This window comes from Athene noctua, chromosome 20 (assembly GCF_965140245.1).
Source record: "Athene noctua chromosome 20, bAthNoc1.hap1.1, whole genome shotgun sequence".
In the NCBI taxonomy this organism is placed as follows: Eukaryota; Metazoa; Chordata; class Aves; order Strigiformes; family Strigidae; genus Athene; species Athene noctua.
In genome coordinates this window covers 11,390,083-11,416,373 of record NC_134056.1, presented here as the reverse complement: position 1 = coordinate 11,416,373, position 26,291 = coordinate 11,390,083, and the positions used below count along the sequence as shown (strand labels likewise).

Sequence of the window (26,291 nt, the reverse complement as noted above, 5' to 3'; positions counted from 1 at the left end):
AAATGGGCACCATATAACCATTCAGCATGTTCAGAAGAACAAAGATCCTCTCTTCTTGTCAAAAGTCCTTCTGTATCAGCCTAGATTGATGTCGGCTGGATGTGATTTCCCAGATCTCAGGTTCTCACAGTTATTTCAGATCAGTCTGACCCAGCTGGCTGTCTGTCAGGTCCCTTTTCCTCCTGAGAATCACATCCACCCTGGGCTGAGAAGCTATGATAGATGATGAGAGGTGAACTCCAGCCTGAGTGCCTTCCGTGCTTTGAACCCTGGTCCAAAAACCAGAGGACAGACAATACCAGCTCAGCCAGGGCTGCTTCCAGCACTTGGATTTACCATGTGAGCCTGAGGCTTAGCGCACACTGCCAGTGTGAGAGCTGGAAATAGGATCCAGGACTCCTGACACCTGTTGCCGTGTCCTTTCCATTTGATTTTTCAACACCATTTGTACCGTTTTGTTAGAAAAAGAGTAAAACTTGGAGCAATCAGTTTATTTTTTTCCCATCTATTTCCACGGTAATGATGCAGTGCCATGTTATTATTCCAAGTACAAATTACTTTATACTTTTAAATTAGAGGTGGAGTTTGTGGGTTTGGTGCTGTCCATGTACCATCTTTTCTGCTCCAGCAAACTGACGCTTGCATGTTCAGTGCTGTCTGACTTGGCTTATTGCAAGAGGTTTTGGAACCAGGTGCCCTACAGTAACTTTTCTTTGCTAGAAAAGTTTTTCTTTTCTTGGCTCTTTTTGAGCCAAGAGTGGTAAAGACACAAATTAATTTGTGTTCATACCTTCTTCCAAAGAGTGAGCCAGGGTATGCTGGAAGGGTATATATATGCATCCTAAGCTTCTCTTTTTATGGCTTTATTCTGTGAGCAGCCTTCTTGAAGCCACTGCTGTAAAAATAGTTGTGTCAGGTGGTGCTTTTCATTACATACTGTGGGGTCAAAGGTCACGTTAACGTTCGGACTTAAAATAGCACCTTGTTTGCTTAAACGTTCCCCTAATAATTAGGCTGAACAGCTTATGTAGCTAAAGCTGGAAGGTGGCAAAAGTACATCTTGGCTTTGGGGTAGAGTTCTGGATTTCCTACTGATTTGCAGACGATATTGACATAATTTTTTTTAGTTATTAATTACTTTTTTCCTCTACTCTCTTTTTTCTTTCAGGAAGTGGGATATCAGCATGGGAAAACTGTATTTAATGTCTGGTGCAGGAGTGGAGTCCTTGACAAGATGTTAAGAGACAGGCAAGAGACTTGCAAATCCAAAACTGATGTAAGTGTTCAGTTGAAATGCACTATCCTGCAGGAGCTACTTGGTGCACGCCAGATTGTGTACAGCTCAGGGGTATGAAAGAATGATTGGTTGCCTAAGGTCCTTATTGTGAGCATGCATGTATTAGTTAAAACTGTATTTTAGGCAAGAAAAGGTGTGATCAGTTTTTCAGAAGCTTCTTTCCTTGAACCACAGCCTGGATGAACGAGGTCCTTCACTTCTCTGATCATCAGATACAAGTGTGGCCAAAGTGCTGTGCCAGAGCCCGAGCTCTGATGTCTGCCCATCCATCCCGGACACGTGGTGTGTGCCCATGCAGAGACCCATCCTATCCTCAGCAAGCACAGTGGGGTCTCTGAAACCCCAAGAACTACTGGTGTAGGGCTCTGTACAGTGGCTCTCCTGTTGCTGTTTCATTCTAATGGTTCTTGATACTGCATTTGGAACCTGGAACTGTTCCCAACACAGATGCCCTCAAAGGAAGGCAGGATGCTCACCAGAAACCAGCATTTTCTGAGATGTGTAGCTGATGTGTACATGTTTCCACAGCCACCTTTCTCTTCTTCACCATGTGTGTCAGCACTCTTGAGGGCACCGAGTGCTGCTGGCTGAGCTGCTTCTGCACCAAGCACTGGAGCAGAGGCTGGGATTGTGCCCCAGCAGGTCCTGTGAGGGAGGACAGGCTGTGGTTTCAGGAGATGGGCCACATCTGTATTTATCACTTGAATGCACCTGTGGACTGTCTCCTTGAGTAATGCTGGGTAGGCAAAGATAACCTTTACAGAATTATTTTTCATTTACACTTGTGCCACAAACTTTCAGTGGTAACTGGATACTGTTCTTGCTACCAAAAACTGGTCTGCCAGGGCAATGGCGCTCTCCCACCAGCTGCCTGGTGCTTGTCACAGAGGACATGAATCAGGATCGCTGGCATTGATCTCAGCCTTGCTGGCTTTCAGGATGTGCTTCATAGTCCTCAGATGCTTCCAGACAACTTGATTTAAACCCTTGTTGGAGTTGTGTTTTTAGCCAAGAGTTAAAATCCCTGCAAGGGTGTAGACTTCTTGCTTTGTTGCTTTTCTTTGTCTCTCCTCTATTACAAAAGGCATTTTGTTGAGCCATCGTTAACGCTCTGTGGGAGTTTGCAGTGCTGTTGAGGTACTGGGTTTCCTGTACCTTGTTCTGCCCACTTCAGCACATCCGAGCAGTTATGGTAAATTCCTGATTATGGTAAATCTATAGGATACATAACATTAGTTATGTATAGTGTGTGTATATATATAACATAGTTCTGTTAAGGTATCTACTCAAAAGTAGAATAAAAATCTCTTGGTTTTACAACTTACGGATTGATGTCAGCCTCTAGAGTTGGTTCATAACTCAGTTGGCTGCATTTCTTGGCAGGGAAGTTCCAGTGGTTTTTAAGAAACAGTTATCATCTCTTTAAGGACTTGGGTACAATATCATAATATATTGACTTATTATCCTTATCCTCCTTTGAATTCCTCTGATTTAAAACCCAAGTGGGTTCATGTTTTACCCAGTAATTCATCTTATCACCTTTTAGAGATACCGAAATGAGCAGTAATATTTTAAGTGATTGCCAAAATGTATTATAACTGTAGTGAGCCTCACTAAGGAAAGTCAATAGAGGTGAAAAATTACATTGAGGATTTGCAGCTCTTCCTGAGATGGGTGGTAGAGCCCCTACGCTAGGAGTGAGGTGGTGTGAGCAAGGGGAGAGGAAGGGCAGTACTCGCAGGGATGGGCGTTAGCCCAGCAACAACGGGTGGATGACGCCTGCATCTGAGCTAGTTGCCCCAGACCCCATTTGTCACGGGAGAGAGGTGAGCTCTGCAGGGTGTGAGTCACTGATGAGATGGAAATGGCTCTCTTGGGAGAAGATGAATGGCACGTTGGCTCTGGCTGTGTGAGGGGAGCCAAGGGGACTAGTGCTGATGACTTCCTAGCATCAGATGAATCCCACCCAAGCTGCCTGTCAGGGTGAGTGGCTTTGGGAGGAGCACATAGGGACTGAGCTTTGTGGGAAATAGCTGGTGATCCAAGTAGCCCAGGCAGCCCCATAACTCACCAGCTTGTTATTTCTTACTGGGAAGATGAGCTGGACTAGGAGATGGATTAGTCTGAGCTGAAGAAAATGGGTCCCCATTCTGCCTCTGGCACCTGGTGTTCAGTTCAGAATAATTATAAGCTGATATGTATCTGCTTATGTGTGTTAATAGTCATAAGGAGAAGTCAAGGGAGAGAAAATTGTGTGTGTCTCAGAAATGGTTATATGTCCTATTTCATCCTCTTAACTTCCAACACCAACTGGTAACAAACTCAAACATATTCATTGCTATAACAAATGCTTCTTTTAAAGAAGGCTTCTTTTAAAATTGCCTGTTATATGGGATACAGTAATTCAGGCTAATATTTCAGTTAAATCATTATATTACTGCTGTGCATCAAGTAGCATGTTGAACACTTATCACAATCTACCCTGTTTTTTATGGCCTTTCAGTTGCCCTGGGGATCAAATATGTCATGTACTCATGGTAGACATAGCCTGTCATTGCATTTCTGTGTATGCACTTGGCAACAAGGCGGAAAATACTGATTGCTGAGGCACCAAGAGTGTGACTCAACAAACTGCCTGGGTTATGGAGCAGAAGCCATCAGCTTTGTGCATTCCCCAAACTGATGCTAAGGCTCAGGTCCGGGCCCAGGGATGTAGGAGATCTTCTACTCTTCCTCTGAAAACTCTGGAGTCCAGGAAAAAACAAGATTTTTTTCATCTGACTTTTGTTTCAGTAGATTTATTTCCACAAAATAACAAGTATTGCAGGCTCCCACTGGGGTGTTTGTCTTTTTTTTTTTTTTTTTTCCTTAGTCCATTAGAGTCACTTAAGTCCTTTAGCTCTGCTATCTTCTGAGGATAACAGCCGGTATTTTTAACTTGCCTTTCATTAGTGAAGGTTTTGGTGCTCTGTATGCTTTAGTTGAGCTATTTCTGGAGTTTTCAACATCCAAGAGCTGAGCGCAGTTTCTTATCATCTTGTTTCTATGTCATAAGCATTACATTTTAACTTAAAAACTCCAGATATTTAATCATTTAGATACTTTTCCTTTACTTTCATCATTCAATCACTGTTTATCTTGTCTTAAAAATGCAAATACTGAAGACACAAACAACAGGAACCTTACATAAACTTCACTTGAACAACCCTTACTCTTCCCCAGCACAGAATAATGCGATAACGTTAATTGAATCTCCTCAGGGAAGTTTTGTCTACTGAAGTGTTATTCATAGTCAAAGCTAAATATAATCTAGCAGACTACAATAGTAACTGTCTTTCTCCTCTAATTTATTTAATAAAGATTATGCCGAAGAGAATATTTCCTGCCTTGGGAAAAAAAAAAAATAAATCAGCGGAAAGGTTTTAGAGTAGGTTTCACATGAATCTGAGACACTTCTTTGCCTTGTGTTAACTGATGGGAGTTGGGAGTGTGGTTTTGTCCTTAAAAGTAGTAAGAGGAAGTGCTTAAACATTAAATTCCTGTTTGCAAAGCAGCAGATGAGCGTGGGAAGGCACCTGATTTCCCACAAGTGGTGTTCCAGTCTTAGTGCTAAGACTTTGGGGTGCAGCTGCTCCCCAGGCGTCCTCTAACAGGCTCGCACGCAGCATCGTCTGGATGTCAGCGACCATAGCAGATGCTCCTGCAGGTCACACACGATGCCTTCGTGCTCCTCTGCCCTCGCAGCACGCTCGCGGAAGCACATGAGCTGATGGTGATGGTGCCTGCAGGATTTTGTTCAGTTCATACGGTGCCCAGGGCTTGTGTCCCCCCACAGCCGGGTGCTGCGCCATGCTCCCAAGGACAGCCTGGCACTTGTCTGCCCGAGTGCTCTGTGCAGCCTCTTTGTCAGCTTGGTAAGCGTCCACATTTTTAGAGTACTGGTGATTTGCCTCGACATTGCTGTGTCTGCTTGGTGGCCAGAGCTTGCACAAAACCCTTGCTTAGTCATATGGCACAAAATGAAGATGTAGATGCTTTTTTGTGTCCTGGGGGAAGAGCCTTCTGCAAACGCTTCACTGGGACCATTTGGGTCATGTTCAAAATGAGACTGGACTGACTCACCCTTCTTGACGGTTCCTTAATGGTCAAACTGAGCTTCTGAGCTTCCTGACTTCTGTATATTTTTAAAGTGTGTGTCCTAAGCTACTGCTGTTTCATTTCATACAGGTATTTTTTAATTCCCTCTGGGCTTTTCTCTGTTCACCGTTTCCCACCAGCTGTTTGTCCTGGATCTGCACCTTGCTTTAGCTGCACTAAATTACATCAAAAGTTAGTTATGGATTAAAGGTCAACTGAGAGCAATCTTCTGCTGCTGTAATGGGCTTCTGCTGTGACCCCCACGGGGGTTGTATGATTCATAGTATCAGCACTCCTGCCAGAAGAGCAAAGCATTGTTCATAAAAACCCTGTGTAAGGAAACTGTCCTGTCTAGAAGCACGTGGACAGGTCTGGGCTTTTAGAAAGATGCCTGTCGCAGCAATTCCTAGCAGCCCAGTGCCATAATGTGTCCCCTGCCAGCTTTTCCCCATCTCTTTTCTCTGGGGGTGCGTTCCATTGTACTAATTAAAATCACTGTTTTTAAAACAAGGTGCAGGGTGTTCAGGTTTCCATGTGGTGACCTTGTGCCTGGCCTCCAGGAGGCAGGTAGGGTTGCTCATGGCATGGCATGTGGGAAGACTGAAATGGCTCCTAAATGCCAAAGTTGGATTTTATTAGAGAAGAAACTGGAGCAGGCAACTTCTCAAAATAGAGAACATTCAACCCACTGCTTGGGTGAGACAGAGTAAAAATAGAAAGGGTTTATTGAAAAGAGGAATTACAGTGGGAAATATTTCTCCTTGCGGGTGGACCACGTACCTCAGGCTCTTGCTTGCTGCAGCATCTCCAGCTCCACTGCTTGCTGGGGTCCCAGATGGGTCCTGGTGACCCCAATGCCTGAGCTGCTGCCTGCCTGTCTGCACAGCGTCCCATGGTGACACCCTGCAGGCTCCGGGCTGGACCATGTGCAGTGTCCCACCCGGGCACTGGGACCCTTCACCTTCTCCCAAGGGAAGGCAAAAGCTCCCTGGGGGCTGCACCTTGCCCAGCTGGTCCCTCTTATAAAGTAACAGTGGTGGAGAACAAACAGGTATCATGAACTCTGTCTGCCCTGGAGTCCAGACCCTCCGGTTCTTGTCTTTGTGGTCTTTCCTGTAATTTGCTAAATTTTTAATAAGGCTTCTTGTTGTGTGGATGGAGAAGGAGCCATTAGAGGCTGTCCCACTTGGGAATCCCAGCTCTGCCACCAGACCCGCATCAGGAAAGTTGTTTTGAGAATCACACACTGATGAGTAATGGCTTTTGAGGGGGCAATTGTGGAGAACGTGTGTGTCTGGAGCTCTGTCTGTTCAACATAATTTTTAATCAGTCTTGATTTGTTTGGAATTTTTTTGTCTGTGTTTGTTAACATATCTAAAACTTACCACTGTGTTTCAGAATGTGACCTGTCCCACCACCTCTTTTACGGACCTGGCAGAAATCGTGTCCAGGATCGAGCCTGTGAAAGCACCCGTGGCAGATGGTGAGTGGGGTGATCGGCTGGCGTTGCAGAAGGGCAGCGAGGCAGGGATGGCTGCTCACTCCTCCTGCGTGCCTCCTCTAACTGCTTGCTCTTAACACCCCATGCTCAAAGCTGTGACAGTTCAGGTCTGGCTGCCTGCTCTGCTGATCAATGCTGGCAGTTGCGGGCTGTCTCCCTGCTTTGTCCAGAGCCTTTGCCCCCAGGTCTGCCCCAGTTTGCCCCAGGGCAGGTCCCCTTCCTGCTGCCTCCTCCGGGAGAGGCTGGGAATCAGATGTTCTTGCCACGAGACATCAGCTGTTAGTCTGTTACAGTGTGGTCTGACCTGGTTTCTTGGTGGGAGTAATCCCCCCTCAAGTTAGCCTCGTCTGTGTGAAATAACACCTGTGGCAACGCCTGCGAAGACGAGCTTCCATCCCCCTTGTGCTGGCCTGTGTTCTTTGGTCTGTGCCCTTTTGAGATGGGAGGAGGCTGATTTAAAGTTTTGACTGAAGGATTTTTTTCCCTGCTGTTGTGAGTAGGATCTGGAGTGACTCACTGGCTCCATTGCTTTTTGTACCCTCCTGTTAGGGGGAGCACTAGTGAACTCATGAGGAACAGGTAGCAGCTCCTGCTGCCCACTCGAGTGCCTTGTGCCTCGGCTGTGCCCTGCGGAGCAGTTCCCTGTACGTGCCATAGCCAAAGCTCACTTAACAAAAAGGATTAGAGCTTTGCAGGCCTGAAATCTCCGAGCGTTTCATCAGTGCTAGAGCTCTTTATAAACAGTCTCTCCCCTCCTCCCAATTCTTGTTCTTGCAGAGGGAAATCTAAAGTTAGCAGTCCTCCCATCTGTGAGTGTTTGTAGAGATGTCCCTGTGGTAATTTGAAATGCTAATTGCAATCATATGCCTTATGAAGAAAATATTAATCAAATGTGGTTGAAACTGCCATTGTGACTAAGAGTGAAGAGTTCATGTAACATGGTTATTTAAGGCATAGGCATTGAGACCTGCTAAGACTTAACCAGTCTGCTGGGACAGATCTTCCTTTTTTTATATAGATTCTGATTATTCACCCCCATTAGGGAGACCTGCTTTCTGCTGGGTGAGGCCACGAACATGAGCGTAACAAAGGGACACGTGTTTCAGAAAGTAGATGTGGCAAATTGTGGGCTACCTGGGACAGGATGGACAGGTGCCGTGTGCTCCTTGCAGATGTTGAAATCTGTTGGTTGTAGAGACTCCAGGGGAGCAGGGAAGATGGCAGGAGGGAGTCGTGCATGTGGGTGCTGTGTCTGGAAGGACATTTCTATTCATGTTTTGGGTGACTCCATCTGCTGCCTGCAGGGACCTTGCCCGTTTTTTGGTGGGCAGTGGCTGTTAAAGGCATTCCTCTGAACACAGCATGGCTCGGTGCCTCTGGGATGGCACCGCTTTTGCTAAAGGAGGTATCTGGAGCCGTGGGGGAGGTGGTCTGTACCGAGGTGAGCTCGGATGGAGGGTGGCACCTCCCTGGCAGCGGCCTAGTGGCTGTCAGATGGTTCCCCGTACGTGCTGGTGAGCCTTTGCGTTTGTCTGCTTGTGATGGTGGTGAAGATGGTCTGACTGCTTTTGTCCCATGTGAGTAAGAAGCCAGGGTGCTTCTTGGTAGTCTGGCTGTGAAACAGCCCTGTCAGAGAGGGTGAAACCTTTTTTTTCCTTGGAAATTCTTTCTGGAGTGAGATTTCAGACCGCAGGGATTTAGAAAGGCTCTGCCTGTCCTGACAGCATACCACAAGTCTCAGGCTAGGTGGAGAAATTATGTCAATGATTTTTTTCTAAAGAATGAAAGAAAATGAAAATTATCATGTTCTGATGACTGGGAGAAGGGGGAAGTGTCAGTACAAAGGGTGGAAGGCCCTGACAGGCAGAGGCTGGTGGAGCCTCCAGGTCAGAAGCCGTGTCGTCTTTGAGGGGAAAGGGCAGTGAAGTTCCTTCTCCACTCTTGAGCAAACTGAGAGCAATGACTGAAATTTATTTAAAAATAAATAAAGGGAGTCTGTCCCTCAGGAAGGGGTGAGTAGAGGGAAGCCAGACGAAGCCCTGTGCTGGACCTGGGGTACCTGTACTGCCAGTGAGCAGGTAGGGAAGCACTGGTAAGAGAATAGAAGCTTGTTTCCACAGCTGAGCCACTGCAGTATAGGTGGCTGTATCTCTGTTCTGCATCCAAACACCTCCTCAGTGGGGATCTTCTGTCTTTGTTCAGCTGTAATTGCATTTTACACAGCCGTGGCTGTGGGCAGGGAGCACAGATGCCAACCTCCAAGGGTGGCTCAGTTGCATCTGAGGTCACACTCCCACCTGTAAGGGATTTCTGAGGACCAAAGTTGTGCAGGCTCTGTGGGGATTTCCCACGGCAGGTTTGCTGTCTCATTTTTCAAAGCAGTGATGCTTCAGGCTGTCCCCATGGCCAGGTCTCCTGTTGTGAGGTGAGGCACCCTGCTTGCTGCACGCCATGGCAGAAGAAGATCAAGTCACACAGCAACTGTAGCAGGAGTCATTTGGATAAAAAGATTTGGGAAAGAGAAATGTTAATTGTGGCGTCAAATGCCTGCTTTGGAAGCACAGCTGAACCAGGAGACATCCGAAAACCTTTCCAGGGACACAATTATCAGGCACTAGGTCACCCTCTGCATCTTTGCTGCTTAAAAAGTACTTTTAACAAGAAATACTAATGCACCTTAAGTTGTGATGAGCTACCAGATTCCCTGATTTACATCAGAGTCTGTCAGCATTACTGAAACAGAAACCCTCTAGCCACACAACACTGATTTTCTTCATATGTGGTGCTGCCTGTAGAAATTGGGCACATATAAAAGAAAGGGTAAAAACTACAGAATCACAAGGCAGATCTTTGGCATGAGAACTATGCCCTTCCTGCTGTGAATATGCTTCCCCTGCTAATGGTAGGCTTGGGTCTTTCTGTGGCGTAATCTCCTCTTCACTGGCTCATTTTCAAGCTGCAGTGTTTGGGTGTTGGTGTGTCAAGCAGGGCAACAAGGCCTCAGTTCTGCCTGGTGCTTCTGGCAGTTTTTGTAGTGTAAGGGAGCCCCAGATGCTCGGCCTCGAGCGGGGCAGTGGAAGATGGTGTTTAGGGGCAGCAGGACCACCCTCTGTTCTCCTTTCTCTTCTAGTTCTCCAGCACCCAGAACTGCTGTGTGAAGGATATGAGGAGGGACACCCTTCTCGTGTTTTTGGTTAGCTGTATAAAGACCTGTTAAATGCTGAATAGTGCTTGGAAAAATCAAGGAGTTTAGTTTTGGTGGTAGTCAGTTTTAGTGGAGCTGTGATCTTCAAACTATTGTTTGTGCTGTCTGTTGCTGTTCAGATGAGTTTCCAGTTTCTCTGGTGTGTTTTATCAAAGACTATCAGTAGGGTTTTCAATATAAACTAACGACAATTCTCTGATCCACAGTAAAAAAAAAAATTAAAAAATAAAAAGACCAAATGTCTTTAATCCCAATGTTCTAGCAGTTGGTTGTAGTTATCGTGTTAGAAGAAAATGCTGTGGAACAGACTGTGCTGTTGTCTTCAGTGTGGAGCAGATGCTATTGACTGTTCCCAAAAGAAATACTTAATCAAGAATCTGGTTTAAACACAAGCCACTTCCTTCACTAGTGGGCTGAAAACCAGGTATTGCTTCAGTAACTCAAAGCACACTTGAATTAACTCATGAAAGTGTCAGAAAAACTGGTGTCACGCAAAAGTGATTTTTCTGCCATTTTAATGCCTTCACTTACATTCTGAACAACTTCATGGCAGGGCCAAAGGAACGTGGCCATCTGCCACTTCTTTGTTTCGCTGCCCGCGGGCCTTGGTTTCAAGGATGGGGCTCTGCAGTGGCGGCTGTACTGGGGCCAGTGACGAGCGCCTGCCCTGGCACACTCGTTGAGTGTTGAGTTGATGTGGGAGAGGGTCAGTCCTGTCAGCAGGCGACTCTCCTGCTGCCTGTGTGACAGACCCTGGAGTCATCTCCCAGTGCTGGAAGAGGCACAGGCTCCGCACTGATGCATCTTGTTCCTCAGTGCTGGGGTCTGGGGGCTTGGTGGCACGTCCTGCTGCTGGCTGCCGTGCCTTGGCGTTCACAGCTCTTGAGCTTCCCTAAATTGTGTCGATCTGCTGGATTACCAGAGAGAGCGGGTGATTGTCCCCGGTGGAGAGGAGGGGAGTGTAACCATCACTGCCCCTGTGCGCCAGAGATTGAGAGGCACATAACTATCTCCGCAGCAGGAAGAGCTCGCCTATGCCTGGAAGTCCCTGTGAGTCTGTGACCAGTGTGCCCAGGGGGTTTGGATCAGCACCTCACAGGCCTGTCTTCTGATGGGATCTCACAGGCCTTGTCTGGCCTGATGGGTGGGGGACAGCAACTGTTCTGTGAAGAGCTGTTCCCTGGAGAGCATCTCCCCACTGCCAGCGCTCCTGTCCGCTCTCCTGGGCAGCTACAACCCACCAGAGTAACACAGTTTGTAGCTCACTGCTCTTGCTGCAGGCTCTTTAGATTCTGGAGGGCTCCAGGGACACCGTTTCACGTACCAGACACAGTTTATTTTGTGATCTGGCTGGAGAGCTCCTCATCTGTGTGTGAGTAGTCCCAGTTCACTGAGCTGTGGAGAGTTGGCCAGCAGTGACCCTGCCCTGCGCCACTGCTCGGTGCAATCAGCTATCATTCCTCTTCCAGCTGTCTCTGCCTCTCTGAATGCTACTTAAAACCAGTGTTTTTTCTCTCCTCTCTTTAGATGAGTCAGACTACCAGACTGAGTACGAGGAAGAAATTCTGGACAACCAGAAGGATGATTATATCAATTTCATAAGCAACCAGGTTGAAGAAGACTCTGACTCGGTACGAACTGCCCTGGAAACAGGCAGTGCCTGAATCGCTGCTGAGTCTCGTGTGAATGGTGTGTGGTGGGTGTGAGGTGGAGGTGTCAGGAAGGATACTGAGAGAAGCACCTGCAAGGGACTTGCTGAGGAGGACTGTGCAGAAATAGGTTTGCTTTTCATGTCGTACAGATGCTAAATGGTGGGTGCACACTGTGTTCAGGTCAGTCATCTACAGTGGTGCTGTGTGTGGCAAAACCTGGCTAAAAAACAGGTTAAAAAACCACAGTTAAAACTTGGCTGCACAGCTCTGTGGGTCTGTTCATGAGGTGGGTCAGGGCTGGAGACTGTACAGCACGAGGAGAGCCTGAGGGAGCTGCTTCTTCCAGCTCAGAATAGAGGAGGCGAAGAGAGGATCTGTCTGTTCTCTGCAGCTGCCTGCTGGGTGGTTATGGAGAAGACCACAGCAGAGGTGCACAGCAAAAAGACAAGAGGTGACAGACACCACTTGCACTGAAGGAAATCATCACGGGGTACAAGGGGAAATATTTCCCAGTAAGAATGGCTGAGAACTGCAAGGGGCTGTGCAGGTAGATGGTGGAAACTCCATCCTTGCAGATACTTGAGAACAAATAGATGCCCTGAAGAACCAGATTTAGCATTAGAGTTGGCCCTGCTTAGAGCAAAAAATTGTGTTATACCCTCCAGAGGTCTCTTCCAACCAAAGTTGTTTGATTCTGTGGGGGTGTTTAGTCTGGAGAAGAGGAGGCTGAGGGGAGACCTCCTGGCCCTCTACAGCTCCCTGACAGGAGGGTGCAGAGAGGGGGGATGAGTCTCTGGAGCCAAGGCCCCAGTGCCAGGCCCAGAGGGAATGGCCTCAAGCTGCCCAGGGCAGGGTCAGGCTGGCTCTGAGGAAGGATTTCTGTGCAGAAGGGGCTGTTGGGCGTTGGAATGGGCTGCCCAGGGCTGGGGGGAGTCCCCGGGATCCCTGGAGGGGTTGAAGAGTCGGGCTGAGCCAGCGCTGAGGGATCTGGGGGAGTTGGGAACTGTCAGTGTTGGATTGATGGTTGACTGGATGATCTTCAAGGTCTTTTCCAACTGAGATGATTCTGTGACATCAGGTCCACCCTGAGGAAAACTCACTGTGAGGCCAGACTTTACAGGATGTGGCCTGCAGCCTGAGAAGCAAAGCTCAGGAGGGTCGTATCCTGGCTGCTCACTCTGGCTAGAGTGGTCATCAGGTTCAAAAGGTGAAGCTGCCTCTTGTGTTGGACAGGAACAGTTTCTCAGTGGGAGCACATGAACGGTGTGGGAAGGTGTCTGGCCTGGGTAGCTGCTCATGTGAGGATGTAAGATGGTTTCAGTGCTTGGGGTGAGGAGCTGGAGTGATGGCATGAAGATTTTGTTTGCTGGGCTGACCTCCGGTGTGTAATGGTTGGTGGACAAAGAAGGGGTGGAGAGGAAGAGGACGGATTTTATTCAGCTCAGAGAAGATGCCGAAGAATGAATTTGTGCTTGCTTTCTTTTTTGGATCATTCAGGATGAAGATATGCACATAAGAAAGCGCAGGAATCTCCCCAAGGTGGACGCCCAGGCAAGCAGCACAGGAGAGCCATGCTAGCGCTCAGAAGAGCCTGATCTTGCTGACAGAGCTACAACCATTAGTACTGACAGCAGCCATATTTATTTATTAAATATTTTTTAAAAAACCAAAGCAACATCTAGTTGAAATTAAGCAAGCTTTCATCCTTCTCCAGACAGGGTATGGGGCATTCAGCTGCCAGCACTGAGCACAAATACCTGCATCACGCCCGAGTCCCTTTGGATCTCTGGTGAAGGGAGGCTGACGTGTGCCATACTCCTTCGTACAGGTGCCAGGAGGAGTGGCCGGTTATTAAGCACTCTGAGACTGGCAGAGGGCAAACGTGCTGGGAACGTGCAGTTAAATGCTGCCTTGATTTTTGCTGCTGTATGTTCTAGTTGCTGTTTTCACTGCCGAGGCCCGATGAATGATGGGAGATTATCCTGCCGTGTGCTGAAAAGGCTCCAAGCAGCAGCACTAGAGAGAGGGAGGGTTTTGTGGGTCGGTTGCTTTCTTTTCATATGAATCAGGTAACTGTGTAATTAACTCCTCAGTGACTTTCAACCATGTACTTGTGAGCTGACAGGAGCGAGTCTGAATGTATTTCACTTGAAATCTAAATGTAAGAAATCAATTAATGTGAACGCTAGCTATAGGGTCTGTATCCTCAAGTCATCAGCAGAACATTTACTGATGGATCATGTAGCTGACACTTGCTGGGCAACTCTGGAGTCACTACTTGGCTGTATTTGCCCTCTGAAATAAAGTTATTCTGCTGGATTTAAATGTCTGTGTGGTTCTTTGTGTTGGGTCCCACAAAGAGAAAGGTGTCAACAGCTAAGAACCCAACGTGCCTCTGATTATATCAGACTTGCAAAGAAACACGTGTGGTTCTCAATTCCCAACGCCAGCAGGAGTCACTCGGTGTATTATCAAGTGTTGGAAAGAAATCTCCAGTGCTTTAGCCCTGTCGAGGGCTGCAGCAGACGATGTGAGTTGGACCACGTTCAGAAGTCCCTCGGCGGTTGCTCTTCTCCTCTCACATCTGTCGTTACCAATAGCTCCACATGGCTGGATAATGAAGCTAATTCTTGCTTTATGTAAACTCTTCTGCTCAGCGCTAGCTCTAGGGGCTGTTGTCTCGAGGGGATTTGTCATCTGACCAGAGCCCTGAAGATGCTCCTCACCGCTGCCTCCTCTGCTGAGCTGCCCTGGCCCTCTGGTGTGAAGTCAGCAGCCAGCGGTGATGCCTCCAGGCATGACCAGAGCTGAGCAACACAACTTTGAGGCCAGAAATGTGTTTGGTGGCAGCGCTGAGGACCGTGGGGATTGTACATGCACGTCTCGTTCAGCAGCAGCGGCACAGTGGAGAGGTTTGTGTTTTCCTGGTAAAAGGAGGTAAACCAGATGTGAGTCCCTTCAACATCTGTGTTTATAGGTGGTTACAGTGCAGGAACCTTTCTGTGGGAAACAAGGAATAGGGCTAATCCTGGAGATGACCGAGGTCCTTTTGTTGACCTTATTGAGCTCATCCTGAGCCAGTGGCCTTCAGCCTTCGAAGGACATGCTTAAAAACAGAAGTGCCTTCAGCAGAGGTGGTCTGACGATGGACAGAGACCTGCGCTGCGCTTCCTGCAGCAGCGACTGATTCTTCTTGTTCCCTTTGCCCCTGCTGCCGAGCAGTCTGGGGCAGGAGGGGCACCGTGGGTTATTTTCCAGGATGACGGGTCTTTCAGCCTGATCTTCCTGTATTGCTCTGTGCTGTGCCAGGAGAGCTCTTCCCCTCTCTTCAAACAGGCAATTAGTTTTCAAGTTGTGTATTCTAACTTGAAACTTCCTGGCAGCCAGACTCACTCCTGGAGCCTGGGTGTGAGCTGCTGGGCTCATGGCTGCATAGGTTGAAGGAGTCACAGAAAAATGAAACACACTGGGCTCCTGGGTGTGCTAATTAGAGCCTCTGTATTTGCTTTGTGCCCTGTTCCACGCGGAAATGGCACTTAGTTCAGACGCACAAAGACAGAAGATAAACCTTTGATCTGAAAGTCTTGTCTAAATAATTGATCACAACTTTCCTCCCTAGCTGTGTTTTCTGTAGCTGGACCTTAAAACAATCTTTTCTCCTGTGCAGAGGAATGTAAAACAATTATGGTACAACATTAAAAGCCATATTAGTTTTCTAGCTTGCTTTGCTGCTGGCTGTAGTCTGCCCGGTTGCAGAGTCCCAGCAGTGGTTCAGCCCCATCCTGCACTTACACCCAGGTGCATCCTAATGATCCTCGTTTGGAGTTTTAAACAGGCCCTGACCACCTGGACACCAGCCCTGTGCTAAGGAGTTGCTGCTGGATCACCCCTCCATACCCTAGGCCCCACAGTGACAGTCCCGTTGCTGTTTTGTGAGAAATGCAGCAGAAGAGCTGTGGAAAAGCACGAGTCTGCCTGTCTCAGCTGTCCTGGCCCAGGCCACTGTCCCACTGGTCTTCCCTGACCCAGCAGGTGCTGGCTTTGGCTGGCAGCTGCCTGCTCTCCCTGCGATTTCTTCATGGGTGTGTTAAATCCCCTAAAAGGTGAAGTCTGACCAGAAGCTGGATTAATTTGGCCCTGCTGGGGGAGAGAAAACAGCTGCTGAGACCTGAAGGTTTCATCTCAGGTGAAGAGGAGCTGGAGCTTGTTCCCACAGCAAGCCTGATGCCAGCCAACTCCCAACACGAAGTAGCAGGATAGGAGCAAGGTCCTGAGGAACCGTGGCCCTGAGCGGTACCTGCGCTGGGAAAGGCTCCCCTCGAGGCTGCTGACTTGATATGTCTGATGGCTGCTGACCACTGCGGGTAAAGCCTTGAATGAGCCTTCAGAAACACATCCCAGGGATGGATTTGCTGCGGGCCAAGCACCTGCTCGGTGGCCCGGGCTGACCCCCTCCAAGCAATGGAGAAGCAGGGTGAGAAATGCCCCTGGGCACAGCCTGGGCTGCCCAGGGACTTGGCTGCTGCGCTGAGGGACAGATGTGCCCCAGGTCAGGAGCTGAGAACCTGGCACCTGCTGGAGAGGGGAAGCCATGGAGGAGGGAGGGTGTTTTGGGGAAATTCGGATGCAGGACTCCAACTCCAGCCCCGGTCCCTGCAGGGGAAGGGCAGACGGCGCAGCTGCTGTCTGCACCTGGCACAGGGACACCCTGAGAGCGGTGGCACTCCCGTCCCCACGGGGCAGCACCTTGGGGCTGGCCTACTGCAAATGGCTCCCTGCGAGTAACAAACTTACTTAGTTGCTTTGTTAATGCGGCCTCATGAGCTGTTCAGCTCTTAGAGACAGCTCCGGTGGGCTTGGGAGAAGAGCGAAGCTCTGCTGCCTACGTGGCAGCTGAAGCACCTGCCCAAAATCCCCGGGAAGCCTCGTCCAGCCAGGGGAAGAGCTTTGATCTGGGGCCGTGCAGCTCTGCCTCAGGCATGGCTGTTTGCAAGGCTCCTCAGGTTTCTTGCCCTGTGAGGGGCCGGTTGTGTTGTGCAGCCCCTCTGGGCTTTGCTCCGCAGGGAGGAACGGTCGGGGCTGTGGTGGGACCCTGCCATGCTCCTTCCCTGGCAGACGTCATTCTCGCTGCTTGTTGTTCCAAAATTAATCCCGTCTTAGTTACTTGTGCTCCCCTGACCTCCTCCGACGTGTGATTTTCCTTCATGCCACCTGAAGACTGTGTTTAAGCTGTCAAGATGCGGGGGCTTTACTGCGCCTCTGGATTTAATTTACTGTTGCTGTGAGTAAAAGCCAGTAATAAAAATCAGCAAACAAGAAATACAGCAAATATTTTCCTCTCCCGCAGGCGCTCTGTGAGGCCAGACTGGCGCCCGCTGCTGCCCACCGTGCTGAGAGTCCTGCCGAAACGTGGCCACAGGATGCCACGGGGCCGTGGCTTCCCGGAGGGGCTGGGGCAGGAGGCGTTGGGCTTCTGAAGATGTTGTTTGTTTGATGAATGTGACTGCATGATGTGGCTTTTGCTGGTACAAGGCGCAGCCTTCCATTAGTGGTCCCTTCCCAGCCAATGGCTGATTCCTCTCCCGTCAGGTCTGGTGGGGTTTGTGTCCGTGTTCCTCGTCCCCATCCCCTCCCTGGGTCATGGAGGGTTTGACCCTCTTTTTCCTAATGGACTTAATTCGGGTTTTGATACAAATAGTGCTTGAAAAGTGCTGGGAGCTGGCAAGGCAGCCATGCCTGCCCCCGTGTCCTGAGCCTGGGAGCTGTCTTGGGAAGTAAGGTTGGGGTGCAGCTGCCTGCAGTCACTGGGTGTGAAAGCTGGGAAACGCTGGTGTGTCCGGCTTGCTGCAGCCTGGGGACATCCATGCTGGGCGAGTCAGCGCTGCCAAACCTTCTCTTACTGAAATCAAGGGAAACCGTGGCAGTAGCAAAAGCAATAAAATCATTTGCCTGTTGTTTAAAAAAAAAAAAAAAAGGAGAAGAAAAAGCAAAACCAAAGTATTATTAATGTTCATCCAGGTTTTAGGAGTGAATACACCATAAATCTATATAATTGTGTGTCAGGATTGATCCCAGAGAGGAGCAGCCCTGAGCAGCATTCTGAGCACTACGAACGCACCTGGGGCCTGAGCGTTACTTAGTGCAAACGTGGCATTTTCACAGGTAATTGGCAGAGCCACCGTCACCCGCCGGGGCTGGCACCAGCAGGGACAGCTCTTAATTAAGCCTCGCACCGTGTCGGGGGTTACGGACAGGAATGTGCTTCCCGTCACAGAGCAGCCAGGCCTCCAGCTCTGGGAGTGCAGTCAGGTTTGTCAGAGAGGAGTGACACTTTGGTCCGACGTGGCCTTGAATACAGAACTGTGCTGTGCTGAGCCCAAGCTCCCCGGGATGGCGTGGGACACCGCGGGCACCAGGCAGGAGTTGGTACCTCTGAGGTACAAATGCTAATGATGCTGCTGGAAATACTTATTTTTGGAAATGTTGTCTTTAGCAGTGGTATCTGTCAGGGAGGGCAGGCCTAGCAGCAGTGGCAGGTGATGCTGTCCTCACAGGGACAAGCACAGCTCTACATTACAGCGCTCATGTATAATTTGGGATCAGAAAGAACACCAAATGCGCATTAATTTTAAATGTACCATAAATGACATGTTTTTTCCTCAAAGAAGGCACGTTAGATGTGATGCACAGCCCCAGAGCCATATGTTGAATAAGGCTGGTGCCTCGCTCAGGCAGCCCTGACCTGCCCGCGTGTCTCCGGGCAGGATGGGCTGAGCCCGTGCTTGAGAATGTTGCCGCTGTGTGGGCCACCATGGCTGGTCACAGGTGGCCTTAAGTGCTCTGTTTGCCCTTGGCATTGACTGCCAGGGTGCTCTGCACCCCGCCAGGCTCAGGGAGGCACAGTGAGGTGGCTTCTGTCACTGGCTGTGCCTGCAGCTGCATTTGCATATAATTTTTTTACTCCATCTTGTGTGTGTGTGCATCCACCTGTTCGTGGTCTGAGCTGTGAAACTCTTTCTCCTCGCAGCGACTAGTGGCTGCCTTGAGGCAGAGGCACTCAGTGGCAGGTTTTAGCTGGTCACTAACGTTGCCAGGAGGATTGTTTCTGCTCTTCGAGTGAGAATTTGCCCAGGCTGTGTGGTGCGTTGGCTCTTGTGTGGTTGGACGTGGCGGGGAAGGATGCATGTGCCAGATCTGTCGTCTTTGGCTTCATCTTTCTCCATCCCATCTTGGTGCTTTCCCCCCTCTCACTGGTGTGGGTCTGTTCCCCCAGTGTGTGACCAGGCTATTGCTGTTGGCCCTCTCCCAAATTAGGCCCTGAATTAGTTGGCAGTGGCTGGTGGGTAACTTCTCTCCTTGCTGCGGAGCTGGGGGATGCCAGCCCAGCTCCCTGCATCCCTCAAACTGCTGCCCTGGGGCTCAGCACTGTGTCACCTAGGGGCTGTAAAATCCCTCCCCTCCACTTGCTTCCTCATTGGAAATCAAAAGCTTTTAACGAAGCAAAGATTGGAAAAGCTTTTAGAGCGGGGCTGGCAAAGCGGCACACACCTGGGATTTCAAGGGTAATGTGGTGGGAAAGAGCTGGTGAGGAGGAGGTTGTGCCAACTCATGGAGCAGTGTCTGGCTGCAGCCAGGAGTGCCGGCGTGGGGCTGCCCAGCCCAGGCAGCCACGGCCACCTCTGAGGATCCGCTAGGACACGTACCTGGTGGCCAAGGAGATTTTGGTCCCTGAAAGCAGAGGAGAGAGCTGAGCCTTGGAGGGGTTGTTAGGGTGAGTGTGCTTCTTTGTTGGCAACAAAGCTGGTGAAGGGCAACGGAGCTGGGGCAGGGTCTGGAGCACAGGTCTGCTGGGGAGCGGCTGGGGGAACTGGGGGGTTTAGTCTGGAGAAGAGGAGGCTGAGGGGAGACCTCCTGGCCCTCTGCAACTCCCTGCCAGGAGGGGGCAGAGAGGGGGGATGAGTCTCTTTAAGCAAGTAGTAAGTGATAGGACAAGAGGGAATGGCCTCAAATTGTGCCATGGAAGGTTTAGACTAGATATTAGGAGGCATTTCTTTGCAGAAGGGGCTGTTGGGCGTTGGAATGGGCTGCCCAGGGCAGGGGGGGAGTCCCCATCCCTGGAGGGGTTGAAGAGTAGAGTCGACTTGGGGCTGAGGGATATGGTGGGGTTGGGAACTGTTAATGTTAGGTAAATGGTTGGACTGGAGGAGCTGCAAGGGCTTTTCCAACCTAGATGATTCTGTGATTCTTGCTGGGGCTCCTCTTCTGTGAACAATGAACGTTTCAGTGTGCTCCAGTGGTCAGGAAAGACGTTTTCTAAGTGCCCAAGAGCTGCCACCTTCATGGGGACGGTGTCTGCGCTGCGGCTGGTCCTTGGTGCAAAATGGGCAGTGGGGAGAGTGTTTCTGCTCATGTCCCTGAAATACTGGGGTTTCAACCCCAAGCCCCAAATGAAGGTTGACATGTGGGTGATTCCCACAGCCCTTCCCAAAGGGGGGTGAGTTTCCCTTTAGGCTTCCCTCCAGGGTGCTCTGGCCTGGCAGACAGAGCCGTTGGGTAAAGGAGCCCCAGGGGTCTGCATTGAGTAACCCAAGGTCAGGGGTCCCACGGAGGGATAACAGCTGGGGCCCCTTGCAGGAGGGGCAGTGTCTGTGTGTGAGGGGGATGCCCTGTGCAGAGTTCCCTGTTGGGGAAGGACCTCCCGCCTCCCTGGGACTGGGCTCCGGTCAGGTCTGGCCTTTGTAAACGCGGGCTGTGTAGAGATTCAGGATGTGGCTTCCTTGGTCTGATGTGTTTGGTTTGTTGACTCGGTTGTCTCCTGTCCCTTCTATGGGAAACTGCATTTCACCATTTATTCCACCCATTGTTGGTCATGCGGTGTCGTTGTTGGGGTCAGGGGGATTGATGTCAATTATGTATAATCTGATTGACTTGTTTGTACCCCCAGCGCTCATCCATGTACTGACCCTTTTGTATCAAATACAGTTTGGTTATTGGTTCATCTTTATGCTGGCTGTGTCCTTTATGCTAGGCCTAATAGTTGGCAAAACAGTCCCTTGTGGTAAAACTGGGCTGGCGATTGGGGATTTGAAAGCGCTGGCAGGGGATGGATGATCTCCAGGAGTGTCTGGCCGGTGGGGTTGGTAGCACCCTGTCAGCCCCAGTCCTGTGAGCACCAGGATTACACGGCTGTGGGGAGCTGAGCCTGCCATCCAGCCCCAGTGCAGCGCTGCTGGGGGAGGTTCTACAGAAGGTCAAGGCAGATGTGTGAGCTGCTGAGCAATGCCAGAGCCGCGGGCAGGATGGACACCAGCACCTGGGCACAGACCACACGTCACAGCAGCTCCGCTCCCCATCGCCAGAGTCCAGCTGATGGGGCTCCACAGGCCGTCCAGTCTGGCTGGCTGGGAAGCTGAGCTGCTGCAGGCAATTCCCCTGGAGACCCAAATCCAGGCTGCGACTGTGCTGGTCTGGGAGCTGCTGATTTTGTGTGAGGCCAGAAAAAGGTAGGAGCACAGAGCCCCAAGAAAAAGGCTGTCAAGGCCCCGCAGAGCAGTGCCCACCCGGGCAGCCCCTGCATGTGTCATGGCTGCAGGCAGCCCTGGCTCTCGTGGGACCCTCCTTGTCCTCCCCAAAATCTGCCCCTGGGTCGGCTGCGCTGATCCACAGGGAGGCCAAGCACCATATACCAGGGCTGCCGTGCCCTGGGGGAGCCATTCCCGGGGCTGCTGGCGTCCTCCCCAGCACGCAGCTGAGCGGGGACCCAGCGGGGCGAGAACTTCACGTTGCCAAACTAGGTCACGCCGTGAACTCGAGCCACGTGGCCAACAGAGCTAAAAATACCAGCAGAGCCGAGCGTTTCCCCAGCAGCTGTGAAGGGCCGTGGCCTCGCTGGGTTGGACTTTGGCTGTGAGATGCCCCAATCCTGGCCCCATTCAGGAGGGTCACCAGGGCCCTTGGGCTGCTGGGGCCGGGGGTGATTCAGGAGCAGGTGCTGGAAAGGCCCCGCTGGGGCTGCAGGTCCAGAATCCATCCAGGAAAATGCCTCTCTGCTGGTGGTGTAAATAAGGCATGGCAAGGCAACTCACAGCCAGGCCCCTGCTCCTTGCAGAGACCCTCCTGCAAGCCTTGGATGTCTCATCTCCAGCCTCCACATCAGCCTCCTCAGAAAACCACCTCAGCTCCTCTTTGTTATAAATGTGTTAACAATTAGTGGCAGAAAATAATGGCACAGCAGGGATTGTAACCCAAACCTGACGTAAGAACTCAGCAGACTAAACTGTTTTTCTCTTGGGAAAGGGAGTGCTTTTGTTTTAGTGTCACACTTTTGGAATGCACCAAGAGGATGGGGACGAGGGCCCCAGAGCGCGCTGCCGGGACGAGCGCGGCCACAGCCCTGCGCTGCTGTAAGGGGGAGATGGCAGCAGGCTGTGGACAGGAGCCCATCCCCAGCCCCGTGACTTGCACCCCATGGGGCACCTGCAGCTCAGGGACTTTGTCCCCTCTTTGGGACTTTATCTGTCTCTTTGGGACTTCAGCCATCCCCTCGCTGGCTGCTGCTCCTTGCCCTGCAGAAAGACACACCCAGGTCAGTCCTGCTTTTCTCATCCTCTGCCTCCGATTCCTGCACCTGGGGCCAGCGCCGTGTTGCTGGAGTGTTGCAAAAGCAGCTGCCTCTGACTTACCTTCCCCTGATGATGTCTAGATTTTTTGCATCCCATCTTTTTTGGATTAAACACTTCCTTTGTTCCTGTTTGAAAGCTGGCCTATTTTAATACTGCCAAGTGAAAATGGGTTTGTGCACAGAAAAGATCCCAGTTGCTCTGTATAACTTCTCTGTTGTAATTATTCACTGCCAGTTCTGCTTCCAGCAGCTGTATAATTCTTCAGCTGTGTTTTGTGCTCATTTCTCAATCAATGATGAAAACATTGATTAGTGTCAGACTGGGACTGACTCCTGCAAAATCCCTCTAAATCATCTCTGTTCACTGATGACTCCTTGTTTTGGAGATGGGCTTGCAGCTCTCCATCCATTTAATGTGGGCTTTATTGAGATTGTATAGCGCTAAATTTGTAATTAGGGTGTCATATCCTATTAAGTCAAACACATTGCCAAAAGCTAAGCAAATAATGGCTACATGGTAACCTTTATCTACAGACTTGTAATTTTCTCAAAGGATGAAATGAGGCTCATTTGACAAGACATCTCTCCATTACACCAAACCGGTGGGTGTATTTTTAAACCTTGAATTCTATATTAATTAAATCCTCTGTGTCCTCTCCATTTTTCAGTCTGAAGGTCATGCTGGACCTGTCGACTGTTAACCAGGGCACCCACTTTGCCCACCGACCCTCACGCTAGCATCCTGCCAAACCTGGCATCTCCCCAGGCTTCGAGCTTCTCAGTAGCGAGTGAAGGCAGCTCAGCTCGGCACGCTGCCTGAGGGCACTCAGGTGCACGTCGTGGATCTGCTGAGTTCAAAACCCCACAGATGTCACCTGAGATGCCCTTGGTTGTTAGTAGACCAGAGAGTATTTCATCATCCCTGTGTTTTACATTGCCATCCTTTCTAAATGCAGCAGAGACACACTGAGGGCCTTGTCACTAGCCATGGGCCTCCTCATCCAGGAACGGCGTGGCTTCTCCATGCTTGGAGATTTTCAGCTGGGCAATCCCTGAGCAAGGCAGTGTTGCTTTGACATCGGTCCTGCTCTGAGCAGGAGGTTGGACTAGAGACACCCAAGCTTGCTCCTGACCAAAATCATCTTACTCTTCCCTAAGTCTATAAAATGAACCTACAACATCACAAACATTTCTTTCCGATATATTTAGTCAACAACTTGCTGGTTGTGGTTTTGCCAGGCATGGCTTTTCATCTGTCCGTTTACCCTCCTCTATCTGCTTCAAAGCTCATTGTGGTGATTGCTCCGTATTGATTCGTATCTATTACTTTCTTCCTCTTCACACATGTTATCCTTTTGCTTCCAATTGCTGTTTTCAGGTTACCAACTTACAGAATGGGCTTTCAGCCAGTTATATTTTCTTGACTCCGCGATATTAGCTTTTCTGCCCTTTTGTTAGCTCCACTCAGAGAACTGCTGCTTTCCCACTCTACAGGGGTTTTTTTCCCCTTCAATTTTCCTCATAATTGTCACCACCTCCATGAAGTTTGTGAAGCTGGTTCCATGAGTGATGAAATGGGACGAACGAGCCATAGCAGTCCACTGGGGAGTTTTGTGACTCCATAGCACATTGGCAAAGCAGGCTGGAGCAGGTGTGCTGGGACCCTCCGGTCTGACCTGGTGCCTGAGGGAGGCTCTGCTCTGGCTGCTTGCTCCTGATGCAGCACAGGAGCTGCTCTTCCCGCACTGGAGCATCTCTGCCCTCCCTGGCAGTCTGTTCTGCTTCACTCTCCTTAGTGTTAAACAGTTTTTCTTTATGTCTAACCATGACACTTTAATCCCATTGCTTCTTGTCCTGTCTTTACCCTTGTAATAACTGGGCTGTGTTGCAGTGGATCCCCCCAAGTCTTTAATTTCCTGGGGTGAATCAGTCTCAGTTTCAGCCTTTACTCACAGGCTGCACTTTTGCACCATCAGACCCCTCCTGGTGCTCCCTTTGAGCCTTCTGCAAACAGCCCAAATGTCCCCTGAAACGCCACAGCGGGGCTAGGCCAGGTCCTCTGGCTGGTGTCGTACCAGACCCGCACATTTCCATACTATTTCTCACACTGTGACTTTCACCTTTTCCACACAAACACAACACTGTTGGCTCCTGTTCGGCTGAAGATTTGCAGTAGCATCCAGGTCCTTTCCTGGAGAACAGTGATGGATTCAGCTGCTGCCCGTCCCAAGCTCTGCGGCGGGCGGAGGAAGCAAGCAGCCAATTCAATGTGAATGATAGAGCAAGCTTCAACTTTATTGAAAGAAATCACCCCTTATCTAAGCACTCTACAATAATCATGCATACTACTCACAAATCTATTGGATACATGTAAAAGGCTGCATTATAATATCCCAGCCCCTTGTGGCATTTCAGATATGTCACAACATCTTCCCTCTTCTGAACCTGTTTTTTTCTCCCAGGGCCGTTCCTTTATCATATACAAGGCCATTGTGTACCTCAGTTTCTCTCTTTGTTAACATAACAGTCCTTTGTTAGCGTAACTGTACCCTGGGTTTTTTCCTTTGTTTACCTCAGATGGCTGCAGTCAGCTCCTGCAGAGACCCATGGCCTTGCTCTCTGCAAGCGTTCTCCAACAAAGCTCCCTGCCAAATCTCCCTCAGCACCCAATTGATTTCACTACAAACCTTTGAGGGCTGCTCTTCTTCCTTCCCACAGCTTGGAAACGGGGCACGGGCAGGGACAGCAGAACAGATACTCCTACTGCACACACACCGTAACCACTCCTTTCCTGTGCCTTGGGCTGTTTTATTTGCAGTTGTGGAATCAGTTATCCCTGCTGACAGGGTCTAACCTAGAAGCCCTTTCCTGCCTGCCCCTTTGTCGATGCCCCAGCTGCAGCAGATGGCACCTATTTTGCTACACCCTCACCGTGACCAGGAGCTGCTGAAGGCCCTGAATGTGTGTGCAGCCCTGTGTGAACCTCCCCGCGCTGCTTGTTGTGACTAGCAGGGATGCAGTAGGTACTCCAGGCCGGAGAGGAGAGCCGTGGAAAGCTCTGCAACGCACACGATATAGCAAAGCCCAGCTCTCCTCTTTTCCTCCCCTCGCTTTCAGCTTCTAACTCCTTCTGCCACAGCCATCGCAAATAGTTTCCTTCTGCCCGCCAAGAGGGAAAGGCTCAATTCATCCCTCCTCATCCTCCAGCTGAGCTTTCTGAACTATCCTCCCTGTACGTTTCTACCTGCTTCTGTCCCTGCTCCTTGACCTCGCTCTTCGCAGGATCAGTCCCCACACACACACACAACTGCTTCTCTCACGCAGCCTCATGACGGGCAGAAGTGCCGTGTCAGGGGGAGCTGGCCCTGCTCTGCCCTGGGCTCTGCAGGGTGGGTGCTGCGTTTCCAGCTCTGTCTGAGCCCTTTTGCCAACAGTAATGACAAACGTGCAAGACAGCTGGTTCAGAAATGGTTTCATTTCTGTGCCCAGCACCTTTAGATACAGCAAGAGCTGAACACGGTGTGGGGTAGGGTTGAAGAGGAGCTTCGGGAGTGAGATGCGTACAGGGATGCATGCACACAACACTCCATTAGTAGCCACATTTTTTCTTCCATTTTAAATATAACACAGCCACTTCAAACTTCAGCTTTTCTTCTGCTGCATGGTACCAATGTCAAGACAAAGTCAGGCTGTTATTTTGCCAAACAATGAAATACTGAGATGTGGATGGAACAAAAACTGAGTAATGACTGAATCATTGAGCAATCAATTACCATCAGATCTGTTCCTGGAGCTGTTTCGGGAATCCCAACCTTGAGGAACCTCCATGTAAGGGCCAAGTCCTGCACCTCCACGGCTGCTGAATGGTCCCTGCCAGG

The 26,291-nt window shown here is 50.0% G+C and overlaps 1 protein-coding gene across 3 annotated transcripts in view; it reads left to right on the top strand.

Annotated features, from left to right (window-relative positions):
• Window positions 1-14,105, top strand: part of PNPLA7 (patatin like domain 7, lysophospholipase) — a 127,343-nt gene extending 113,238 nt beyond the window's left edge. For all 3 annotated transcript variants that reach the window (XM_074923799.1, XM_074923800.1, XM_074923798.1), the window contains exons 33-36: window positions 1,169-1,276; window positions 6,833-6,917; window positions 11,668-11,771; window positions 13,290-14,105. In XM_074923799.1, the coding sequence (XP_074779900.1) occupies window positions 1,169-1,276; window positions 6,833-6,917; window positions 11,668-11,771; window positions 13,290-13,370 (378 nt within the window). In that variant the 3' untranslated portion in view covers window positions 13,371-14,105. The remainder of the gene's footprint in view (window positions 1-1,168; window positions 1,277-6,832; window positions 6,918-11,667; window positions 11,772-13,289) is intronic.
• The last annotated feature ends 12,186 nt before the right edge of the window (window positions 14,106-26,291 follow it).